Source organism: Colossoma macropomum, unplaced genomic scaffold (genome assembly GCF_904425465.1).
Source record: "Colossoma macropomum unplaced genomic scaffold, Colossoma_macropomum, whole genome shotgun sequence".
Taxonomy (NCBI): Eukaryota; Metazoa; Chordata; class Actinopteri; order Characiformes; family Serrasalmidae; genus Colossoma; species Colossoma macropomum.
In genome coordinates, this window is record NW_023494792.1 from 18,029,901 (window position 1) to 18,042,595 (window position 12,695).

The 12,695-nt window shown below is 43.4% G+C and overlaps 1 protein-coding gene across 1 annotated transcript in view; it reads right to left on the reverse strand.

Annotated features, from left to right (window-relative positions):
- Positions 1-5,343: 5,343 nt before the first annotated feature.
- Positions 5,344-12,695, reverse strand: part of znf609a (zinc finger protein 609a) — a 112,170-nt gene continuing 104,818 nt past the window's right edge. Inside the window, 6 exon segments of the mRNA XM_036576354.1 lie at positions 5,344-5,909; positions 6,182-6,248; positions 6,465-6,800; positions 7,000-7,435; positions 7,610-9,956; positions 11,796-11,883. Coding sequence (XP_036432247.1) covers positions 5,900-5,909; positions 6,182-6,248; positions 6,465-6,800; positions 7,000-7,435; positions 7,610-9,956; positions 11,796-11,883 — 3,284 coding nt within the window. The 3' untranslated portion in view covers positions 5,344-5,899.

Sequence of the window (12,695 nt, forward strand, 5' to 3'; positions counted from 1 at the left end):
AAGATAGATCCCTTCTGGTTATGTTTTTTTGATGGGCTCCTAAAGATAGATCCCTTCTGGTTATGTTTTTTTGACTGGGCTCCTAAAGATAGATCCCTTCTGGTTATGTTTTCTTGACTGGCTCCTAAAGATAGAGCCCTTCTGGTTATGTTTTCTTGATGGGCTCCAAAGATAGATCCCTTATGGGTAAGTTTTCTTGATGGGCTCCTAAAGATAGATCCCTTCTGGTTATGTTTTCTTGCTGGGCTCGTATAGATAGATCCCTTCTGGTTATGTTTTCTTGCTGGGCTCGTATAGATAGATCCCTTCTGGTTATGTTTTCTTGATGGGCTCCTAAAGATAGATCCCTTCTGTTTATGTTTTCTTGATGGGCTCCTAAAGATAGATCCATTCTGGTTATGTTTTCTTGATGGGCTCCTAAAGATAGATCCCTTCTGGTTATGTTTTTTTGATGGGCTCCTAAAGATAGATCCCTTCTGGTTATGTTTTTTTGATGGGCTCGTATAGATAGATCCCTTCTGGTTATGTTTTCTTGACTGGCTCCTAAAGATAGATCCCTTCTGGTTATGTTTTCTTGACTGGCTCCTAAAGATAGATCCCTTCTGGTTATGTTTTCTTGACTGGCTCCTAAAGATAGATCCCTTCTGGTTATGTTTTCTTGATGGGCTCCTAAAGATAGATCCCTTCTGGTTATGTTTTCTTGATGGGCTCCAAAGATAGATCCCTTCTGGTTATGTTTTCTTGATGGGCTCCAAAGATAGATCCCTTCTGGTTATGTTTTCTTGATGGGCTCCTAAAGATAGAGCCCTTCTGGTTATGTTTTCTTGCTGGGCTCGTATAGATAGATCCCTTCTGGTTATGTTTTCTTGATGGGCTCCTAAAGATAGATCCCTTCTGTTTATGTTTTCTTGATGGGCTCCTAAAGATAGATCCATTCTGGTTATGTTTTTTTGATGGGCTCGTATAGATAGATCCCTTCTGGTTATGTTTTCTTGATGGGCTCCTAAAGATAGATCCCTTCTGGTTATGTTTTTCTTGATGGGCTCCTAAAGATAGATCCCTTCTGGTTATGTTTTTTTGATGGGCTCGTAAAGATAGATCCCTTCTGGTTATGTTTTTCTTGATGGGCTCCTAAGATAGATCCCTTCTGGTTATGTTTTCTTGACTGGCTCCTAAAGATAGATCCCTTCTGGTTATGTTTTCTTGACTGGCTCCTAAAGATAGAGCCCTTCTGGTTATGTTTTCTTGATGGGCTCCTAAAGATAGATCCCTTATGGGTAAGTTTTCTTGATGGGCTCCTAAAGATAGATCCCTTCTGGTTATGTTTTCTTGATGGGCTCCTAAAGATAGAGCCCTTCTGGTTATGTTTTCTTGATGGGCTCCTAAAGATAGATCCCTTCTGGTTATGTTTTCTTGATGGGCTCCTAAAGATAGATCCCTTCTGTTTATGTTTTCTTGATGGGCTCCTAAAGATAGATCCATTCTGGTTATGTTTTTTTGATGGGCTCGTATAGATAGATCCCTTCTGGTTATGTTTTCTTGATGGGCTCCTAAAGATAGATCCCTTCTGGTTATGTTTTTTTGATGGGCTCCTAAAGATAGATCCCTTCTGGTTATGTTTTTTTGATGGGCTCGTATAGATAGATCCCTTCTGGTTATGTTTTCTTGACTGGCTCCTAAAGATAGATCCCTTCTGGTTATGTTTTTTTGATGGGCTCGTATAGATAGATCCCTTCTGGTTATGTTTTCTTGACTGGCTCCTAAAGATAGAGCCCTTCTGGTTATGTTTTCTTGATGGGCTCCTAAAGATAGATCCCTTCTGGTTATGTTTTCTTGATGGGCTCCTAAAGATAGAGCCCTTCTGGTTATGTTTTCTTGCTGGGCTCGTATAGATAGATCCCTTCTGGTTATGTTTTCTTGATGGGCTCCTAAAGATAGATCCCTTCTTGTTTTGTTTTCTTGATTGGCTCATACAGACAGATCCTTCTGGTAATCTTTTCTTTTTGGGCTCCTATAGAAATGTCTTTTCTTTGTGGGCTTCTATAGGAGGATCTTTTGGGTTATCTTTTCTTAATAAGCTTCCGTAGACTACTTCTTATGTTTTCGAGATGGGCTGCTCTTGATAGACATCCTGTCGTTTTGATTCAGCAAAATGTATTTCACTGTTCCTCTTTATATCTTCACATCAAATTACAGGACCGATATCATGTATCACAAAATGATTTATATTTACATTGTTACACTATAACTCTGAATGGAATTGCTCGTATTTGTAATATTGAATCTTTTACTCGGTTAAAGCAATTATTTTGTTTTCAGATATATTTATGACATCAAAACAAACAAACAAAAACCAAACAAAAACTAACTGGCAAATCTGAACATACCAAAAATGCATTATTAAAACAGTGCATTATAATTGATCTAAGAAGGAAACATGGATTAGGCTACAGGAGTGATTGTCTCATAAAAAGATTTATTTTCTGCCTAAATGTACAAAGGCAAGTTACAATATTGTATAAAAAAAAAGAAATGTGGCAATGTACACTTTACATACGACAACCCCAGGAAGAGAGTGAGGGATAGAGGCGGGGGAAGAACGATACAGAGCTCGGAGACAGGGGAAAAGAGATAGAGCAAAGTTTACAAGAGAAATGCATCCAAACATAGAAATAAACAAAAGCTGTAAACATCTGTCTTTCAAGTACCAATGATAGTGAGCCACAGCTCTCAGACTGAGAGAATTGGGACAAAAACACTCGGCATGAAAACAAGGGGGGCCAAATAAGTCCTGGTAGAACCTGGGGGGGGGGAAAGCACATTACGTCCTCCCTTCAAGGACTGCACGGGACCAGCCATAGTAGCACCTTTTGAGACAAACATTAATGTCTGAATTTTCAAAACAAAAACTGACTGACGTGATAAACACTCAAAACCTCTTTTTCCTCAATATTATGAACCATGTCACCAGACAGCACAACTTTACTGGTTATACGTTCAAAGATAAAACAGTTAAGTGAGATTACTACCACTTATGTAAAATCCCTCCCCGCGTTATACCTAAGGGTGTTCGTACAAGTCCCCCTTTTACGCTGATCTAAGTCCAGTTTGCTGGTTTCTCCTTAAATGGTTAAGGTCTAGGTTAGGATCTGGGTTTGGGAAAGTGGTCCTACACCAGCTTAAAAGGAACACTTTTACCCTGAGCCACAGAGTGTGTGGGATGAAAGTGTTAAAATCATCTCCCCACCAGGTCCAACAGAACGTTTAAATTCTCTATGTGGGTGGCTGACCTGTTTCAATTAAGATACAGTAAGTTTTTAAAAGAAATTCACCTAAAAAATGGAATATAAAGCACCACAGCTACTGCATGTCTGTTAGTGTTTAAGATGGGACTAAAATAAAATTGTACACTATTTAACTGAACAATGTCATTGGTATGACAGTATATGCTAAATATGTTATAATCTTTTGTCTGTGATAATAGTATCTTACCTTCTGTCTGTATACATATTTTAAAAAAAATGCAAGCTGTGATTTTGTCATGATGTGCACCTGAGGGATGCAGGTAGCAATAAAGAACTATGGAGAATTGGATTAACTACCTGGCACTGAACAGGATGAGTGAAACAAACTAGTGTGATTTGAGGGGAGCAGAAGCCGAGAGCACTGCTTGAACCCATCCCCGTAATTCCTGTTATTCCATTAGAGAAACTATGACCTGGGTTTATGTCTTATGCTAGTGCAGATTTGGAACAGAGTCACTCAACATAACCAATTATGTTATGCATTCATATATTATTTCAGCAAATGAGATAGCCAAATTAAAACCAAAATGTGACATGCTTGGAAAAAAGATTGTGGTTGAAGGTTTGGGAGGAAAAGACACCCAAGTAAAGAGAGAAGTGGAGCAGGAGAAAAAGACGGGGAGCGGAGGAAAATCACAACACTTCAATTATAAAGCCGTTACACCAGCTACATATTCATATTATATCAACAATAGTAGAAAAAAAAGGCTAACAGACAAAAAAAGGAAAAAAAAAAAGTAGGAAATTCCAATAGCATCCAACAACCTTTTTAAAATAATTCCTCTGTACAATATATACAGAAACCACATAGTGAGTGCATGTGGGAGAGAGAAGGGCAGCAAGAGGAAGTGAGGCAAACGTGCACAGCTTGCCTTACTCTCTGTGTTAACGTTTTTTTTCTAGTGCTATAGTACACCATGCAGATACACATGACAGAGTGGAAGGGACAGGGAGCTGGGAGGACATCCGGAAAAAGGAGCTCCAATAGTGAACACCGAACAGCACAGGTACTCCACTGTCAGGTATACAGTAACTCTACACATCAATGTATTCGGACTGGGATCCAACTAAGGAGCTCGTGCGATGGACCATTCTTGGGCCTAAGAAGGGGCTGGCAGAGCGCGTTTAGCCACAGACGCTCAGTGAAATGTCCCTTCCTCTTTGTGCCTTCATATATGCACTTACCCCAGGGCTTAAAAAAATTCTGGTCCATGCAGTTTGGCATGAGACTCTCAAGCAGCAGCATGTTGAACAAAAGCATGGGTGTGGGTTACAGTTCGTGACCAGGCCATCTTGGTTCAGAAAATCTGGTCAACCCCATGCTGTACATACACACACAAACAGCTCTCAAACAGATGACCCCTGTCTCAGTTACAGAAGCTGGGCTCGAGGGAAACTCCCACAAAAGTATACTAGCCTTCTTCCCAGCGTGGCTGCTGAGTGGTGTTGGTAGCATTGCCACAAAACAAGGCACTACTCCAGTCCAGCCTACAAGCAGTAAACACACACTCCTTCCTTAAGAGTCCATTGCAGCATGTTGGAGCGCCCTTCCGAAGCAGTCAGTAGTCCCATTGAAGAGCCAAACTATGGTGTTAAATACGGAGCAGGTGCATCAGTGATGCTAGAGAAAAGTGTAACCTCTCAGAAGAACATTCGACCCTTTGCTGCTACTTGTATACACAAGCCAGTGTAACAAGCAGTTGATGGAAAAGCTCTGGGAGACAGGTGTCCTTGTCTCTTTTAAAGAAACAGGAAAAAACAGACCTACCAACAGTGAATGATATAGGCTGATTGTGGGAAGTGAGTTTTGAGTGCCTTTAACAAAACTCAAGTAAATGGATGTAAAATCTTCATGACTGAAATCGTAACAGGAACTCTAGTTATTCCCCTGAATCTGAACTGAGTGAGAGAAGTGGCATCATCAGCTTGCATAGAGTCCAGAGAGCATGTGTGTGTGTGGATGTGTGTTCTGGACAAGGAGAAAGAAGATTCTGAGACTGTTGCATCTCTTAACCCTTTAAGAAGAATCCATAAAAGCAAAAGATAAAACAGGAAAATATCCACCAATACGTGTAATCCTCACAGCACTTGAGGAACAGTTCTGTGAAGTAACTGTTTACCCTTTTCACCAAGGCCCAGACTGGTAAACAAAGCAATGTAGTGACGAAGTTTCCATACTGTTCATCATCTCAGTCCTCCATTCTTCTTAAATCAAGGTTTTCTAAGAGCTAGCGTGTCCTGTGCAGTCTCTGCAGACAAGCCGTGTCTCCTCTTTACGAGTATGTAGCCTGCGGCACTGAGGAGGGGTGTCTAACTGAGCGCTTCCTGGGGGGTGGGGGGTGGGGGGTGGGGTATGGGGGGGTGCGCTGGCAAAGGATCGGCACCCACCATCCATCTCCAGTGATGGGAAAGGGGTGGGGCAGAGACACCGGGATATCCGGGAAGAACAACCAAAAATTCAGGAACACCATTGAACTGATGTCATAAACTGCACACACTTTTCCTCATGTGATCTAATCACATGGCTGCAGGCAAGCTTGAGGTCCACAAGTCACCTTTTCCCTGGTAGAGAAAAGAAAGGAATAGTCCTGACGTCACCTCTGCCTACAAGAAAAATAAAAAAGGGATTGATGTAAGTAGGGAGGAGACACCATCGCAGGGAAACATCAGCATCTTACATTGTTCTCAGCCTTGTACCTAAAATATAGGTCATAAAAAGCCCAAAGATTTTTTTCCCACTAGAGGGCAACAAAGACCGCACAGCACTACTGAGGACAATCAGGGTTCTAACAGACTGTTCAGATTCTACAGCCCGAGGTAAGAGACAAATGACAATGTTTACAGCCTCATAAAAGAGAATATCTTACCATTCTCACCTCCGTGCTGGGGGGTACAGTGAGGGGGCAGACGCTTGTTGACTGGCAACAATGGATGAGGAGAGACCTATTCAGAGAGAGATGAACTGTTAGAAATCAATTGACTTAACAACAGGCAGTAATGTTAATTGTTTCTAAATGTTTAAAAACCTAAATGTTTAAAGACTCATTACAAGTGGTCAACTGATTCATTATATTTATGACAGTGGTTTGATGGAGAACATAATGGATGGTGAGTATACAACAGCATTCCTGTCCACAAACGGATGGTTTATTCTCTAACCTGTGGCGTAAGACACATCATACTGTCCAGAGAGAAGAGGGTAGCCCAGGTGGTGATGGGAAGGCATGATTCGCTGTGAGGGTGAGGATCGTGGTCGGTCACCTTCTCGTTCCCTCTCATTTCCACTTCGTTCTCTCTCATGTGGTGCTTTGTCACCTACTGTGGGTGACTTGCTCTTGTACTGGCTGGCGTGCTGATGCAGAATGTCCAGGGCTTTGGACTCAGAAGCTGACTTGCCGGTCACTGTGGGACTGGAGCGGGCCTTCTCACCTTCTTCTCCTGGGGGCATCTTGCTGCCGTACGGTGAAAAAGAGTATCCTGCTGATAGGTAGGACCCTGGAGAATACATTCAAAATTAACACCGTTCGCTCTTCTTTTCCCGAAGATTTCATGACAACTAGACAAAACTGTAAGGGGTGACATGCAGCTAACATTAAGTTATAACTCAAGTTATATCACTCCAAAGGAAAAAAGGATCTATAATCTACCAATTTAATCAAGTGTTTATGGGTTACACATGTGCTCTCAGTCTTACCTGGGTAGTTCTGCATCATGACTGAGGGCATTCCTCTGTATCCTGGGTGACTGGGGTCATAACCCTGGCCATACGGGTATCCATGCATGTAGGGCATGTAAGACTGGTGCTGAGGCAGAGCTGAGGAGAACTGCATATGGGCTCTGGGGTCTTTACTGACCCCCCTATGCTCCTCAGAGGCCGTTGAGGTCCGCGGCTCAGGTCCCTCTTTGCTTTCTTCCTTAGAAGGAACATCTTTGGGACGAGTTCTTTCCTCTTTGCCTTTCCTATCTCTGTCCCTCTCTCGATCTCTATCTCTGTCCCTGTCTCGATCCCGCTCTCGCTCTCTTTCACGATCCCGCTCTCGCTCGTCCTTCCACCTCTCCTCATCTAGCTGTTTTTGGGCTTCAGGATACTTGCTTGGGTAAACATATGGCCATAGCCGAGAATCAGGTTCCTGGAAGAGAAGAATGAACTTTAGAATTCAGAGGAAATAAAGAAAAGAATCCCACCACACCACTGTTTCAGCATCAACAGTTAACCACTATCTAAAATGACATGACAGCACAAGTTTAACCATTCAGAAATTACTTGCACATTTAAAGTAAATGGAATTTTAGGATTTCCTAACCTGTCTGTACATGTACATTGCCTGCTCCATGGTCAATGGCCTTCCAGGCTCTATACTGGGCTTCTGCTCCTCTTTGCCATGGTGCCCACTTTCACTCAGCTTCATCTTTAGCCCTTCTGCTTGCTGGCCTAGTGGCTTTCCATCTTCTCCCTTTGGGATGATAACGGATTTGGCCGGCTCCAAGGCTGGCTCTTTGGGCTTGGTTTGAGGCGGGGGCTTACCAAGGTCAGAGAGACTTGGAGCTTTGGACAAGGTTGGGGGAACTGATGCTTTTTGCTTCCACTCCTCTGACTTCATGGAGGCTTCCCTGTCCTTCTGAACAGCCTCAGATTTCTTCTCTGCTGCTCTGTGCTGTTCAGCAGCTTGCCGCTGCCGCTCCTCACACTGTTGCCTGTAGGCTGGGTTTGTATTCATCAAATGATTATGATAAGCCTGGTCTGGTGAATAACCATAAGGGGGCACGTAGGCATACTGATTGTAGTAGAGTGGCTGCATATACATATTAGAGCGTTGCTGGATGACTGATGGCTGCTGCTGCTGCTGCTGTTGTTGTTGACTGGAAGTGCTAATATCTGACTTGCGATCTTCAGACTGCTCTGATTTACCCTTTTCATCTCCTACTTCCTGCTCCTCTTCTTTCTTTACCTTCACAGCGCCATCTTGCAATGCTACACCAGTACTGGAGACCCCTGGGCTGGGGTTTGGGTTGGTGTAGTTGGGTGAGTAGTATGTCTCATAGTTGGGATAGTAGGGAGATTCTTTGCTTGGAGGCTGAGTTGGGAATAAGGCCTTCTTGGCCCCTTCCCTGGAAGCCTGATCCTCAGACTTGACCTTCATGCCTTCCACTTTGCCCTCCCCATCTTCACCTGCATCTGAAATGTCAGAGTAAGCAGGACTGTTAGTTTTCACTGAAGAGTTATCTGCCCCATTTTGGGTTACTACATGGAGTGGGGTGAGGGGTTGAGACATACCTCCACTGTCTATTCTACTAGCTACACCAATGGAGGGACTGGGAGCATTATCAGTGAAACTGTAGATTTTGTCAGCTTCAGCCTTGATACTAGCCAAGCGACTCTGGTGGGGGTCTGTTGAGCCATTGAGCAGGCCATCACTTTTGCTTCCTGGGTCTGAGGATTCAGAGTAAGGACTTTTTCCTTCCTCTGACTTCCCTCCCTTCCCAGGGGCCTTAGGGCTGTCTCCCTCCTTTCCACCCTCCTTCTTTTTCTTATCTTTTTTCTTCTTGTCTTTGGAACCACTTAAGGCTGGGTTCATGGAAGGGTCACCTATTACTACAGGCTTAGGCTGGATGGCTTTCAGCTGGGGGCTTTTGGGAATAGACTGCACCACTGTGCTCACACCCATAGAGGAGCTTGAGTTAGGCGCAGGGAAACTTGAAGCTTGCAAGCTATAGAGCTGTTGTGGTGGTATGGAGGGTACAATAGGTCTTGCAGATTTCACACCTTTCTGAGAGAGCTTGTCTGCTTTGGAACCAGCGCCAGACTTCTTAGCCTTTTCCAGACTTTTCTTGTCATCAATGCCATCATTGCTAGCCTCGTCAGTAAGACATGGGCCATCTTCACAGCCGTCTAAGTGCACTCCAGAATCATGGTCAGCCTCTTGTTTCTTTTTGGACTGCTTGGAAGCATATTTGCCTGATGAAGGCGAGGGGCTCTGGGCATCAAACCCCCTGCCTTTTGGGGTAACAGATCGGGCTGGAGAGACAGAGCCCTTCTGGGAGATGGAGGCCCCATTGCAGCTGCCTGGTTCTGGATGCAAAGTAGAATCCTCCCCATATTCACTGTCCCCATCCATGTCTAATTTGATGTCATCGTCATTGTGGGCACGAGCCTGGTGGTACTTGAGGCCATTGATGTGTTTATATTTCTTGTTGCAATTGGGATGGGGACAGTCAATGAGTACTGGAGATGGGCAACTGCGGTCCAGGGATGTAGGCACGGCCTCTGCTTTGATTGTGGGGATGGGAAGGACAGCGTGTGGCATTCCGCTGTTTGAATTGGTACGCATACGTTTGCTACCTTTAGTGTCCTCTGAGCTGGAATTAGGCTCCATATCTGAGGCAGGTTTGCTCTTGCGTTTGTTTACGGATGAGGGGCTGGCCTTGACATCTTCAGCGTTGCTGTTGGGCGGCGTTCGGCCTTCAGAAGAGTTCTGACTGCCCCGTCGCCCCTTGCTGTTGGATGCTGCTCGGGTCTTGCTGCTGTTGCTCCCTTTGTTATCAGAGGAGTTGCTGTTCTCATTTACCGGAGTGTTGCTGTTGGGTCTCATTCTTTTTCCCCTGCCTCGCCCATTCCTCATCTCCAAATCACTTGTAGGTGACTCACAAAACCTGTTGGAACAGGAAAGAACAGAACAGAAACAATAAGCTTGTTGCAGAAGTCACTTGGAGACCTGAGCCAGCAAAGCTGGGTGAAATTCCCAGTTATTCATCAGACCACCTGTGGACAAATTTACAAAAAAGCAGATCCTTTAGAGTGCAAGCCCTTCAGAGTACATTGAATTCTCTGCCTGAACTCTCGCACACTTATCTACACCCCTCACAGGACACTAACAGTGCCAGAAAGACACTCAGATGAGTGATGGCCTCTCCTCTGAATCATGCCCCTCCATTCTGATTCCATAAGTGCCTCTCCGGCGGCCCCGAGAGAGACGTGCTGTGGGTTTTTATCCTCTTGTTATCCCTGATCTCGACAGCAGCGCTTGTTCTGACGGATGGCGCACAGCAGAACAGTCCTGCTGGATTAGGCCAGGGTGACCTGGCTGCTGATTAGATATGTGGTGATAACATCCTCTAACAGACAGGGCACGAGCTCAGGGGGGTAAGAGAAGCCAGAGAGCTCAATCAAAGAACAGGTCTCACCTCTGTCACTGGCTAAGGAATAAAACAATGTAGTATCTGTAAAGCTGTGTCATGTTACTGAATCAGAACTCCTTGAACGCACTGCTATACTGAGGTTGAGCGCATTCAAGACAAGGGATGAAAAAAACAAAGCTCAAAAGAAACACCCAGCTTTTGAATGTGTGCCCAATATCGCATGTAAAAATATGCATATCACATGCATAGTCTTGCCAGCCACACTGCTAACATATTAGTTTAATCACAGAGCTGGATATAACATGAAATGCTTTTCGTTGTCACCTCTGCCATGCAGTGGAAGCGCTGCTAACACCTTTCGCTTTGACTAACACAAAGAATCTGGAATCTGAATTCTGAATGAACAAGAATGCTGGTCAGTAAAGCACAACTCTGCACTAGACACTCATATTTGAACCCACAGATCTCTCTAAAGACTGTTGTTGTGTTAGTAATGTTTGCCTCCAGCCTCCTGTAGGCCTTAGATAACAAGTTCCACAGCAATGCAGCAATGTTTTCCAAAACTGTCTGATTAAGAAATACAGGCTACCCTTGTGGCAATGCTCCTTGAAAGTATGGAACATTATGCACAATAGATTGCTTGTTGTGTGAGACCTTGTACAGGACCAGTGAAGTGCTAAGTCAAACAAAATTTGTACAGTAGTTGAGTATTGAGAGGAATAAATTATTACAACAAGCTTCATCAAAACTTTAATATACTGCCATAGCCTCAAACCATAACAACCTGAAATGCAGGTCAAACTTAAAAGTGCAAGGCACTAGGACCTAACAAACGCAGGATCGAGCAGCTGCTCTCTAACATATGCTGAAAGCTTCAGCTTTTGATGCCTTGGATCGATGAAGAGGAGGAAGAAAAGAAAAATCAATTCCGCCCTGATGTTGCATTTCAAAAGCACAATGTCAGCATGGGAAGGGCTCTGAGACATTACCCTCAGCTATATCATTCATAATGACTATGGCCGTACACAGGCAGAAAGGAAAAAGAACAAAGCTGCTTGTTTACTCTTTGGTATGCCCTTATCAGTAGATACACAAACGTGTGACACCACTTTGTTTGAACTATGATTGAAGCAGCAAAAACTGTCCACAGCATGCAAAGCTCAAAGTAACAAATGTCCAAACTAATTACAAATGCCTGTAGAGTAACTGGCGACATGCTGATATGATCAGTTATACAATACCCTGCGTTTATGACAGAAGACATTAATTGTAACTTGCATTAATTACTGTTTTCCATTATGCACATTCTGTATATCTCTCGTCGCAACAATAATTGAGTGCTTGGTTTCTTACCGTGGAGGAGCCCAGTCATGCCGAGTGCAGTCTAGAAGAGTGCCCACATAAGTTTTATTCCTCCAAGTGACATTCACTACCAGCATACCTACAAAACACAAAGAATTGAAAACGTTTAAGAGATGCTGCCCAATATATATATGTCAGATCAGCTGAGACCTTTAAAAACACTTTTTACATTTTATATTTTATACTCTCTGGTCTATGCTCTAACTAGCAGTTTATAACCCAACATAGCAGAGGTCGGCAATATGACTATTTCTTTATTGTTATTCTGATAAATGTCATCACAATAGGGTTTTCTGAGCACACCATGGACAATGTCGGTACTTAAAGAACACTGACTCACCACATGTTTCATTACAAAGTGAGCGTAATTAGGCCTGGTTAACGCAGTGCTGTTTTTAAGACGTTAGATTTTGTCTGTTCTAAATCTCAGAAAAACTAAACATTGTGATGCACATCATGTATTGTAAAATGTATTGGAAGTATAAATGATATAATATTTTTGCCACATTGCCCACCCCTACAATAAATCATCAGTTTGTAAGACCCAACATCACCTTGTACAAGTGCAATTTTATTTTTTGACCATCTCTTAAACAGGTGAACTCACTAAAGTCTTTTTCTTTCTTTTTTTGAGACATGGACATATTAGGTCTAAGTCTAAGAAATATACTGTGCTAAGGCTCATTTCTCATTTAGTACTGAGCGGTTACCCAGTGTACACAGCAGCAGAGAAAACAACCAGCCTTTAGAATATGAGAGAGAAAGAATGAGAGAGAGAGAGAGAAAGAGAGAGAGAATGATAGAGCACACCATTTCGTTGGTCGGCATATGTCCTCCACCTGACATTGCTGCAGCTGTGAAAAAGCCTGTATTTTTGAGTCAGGCAAGAAA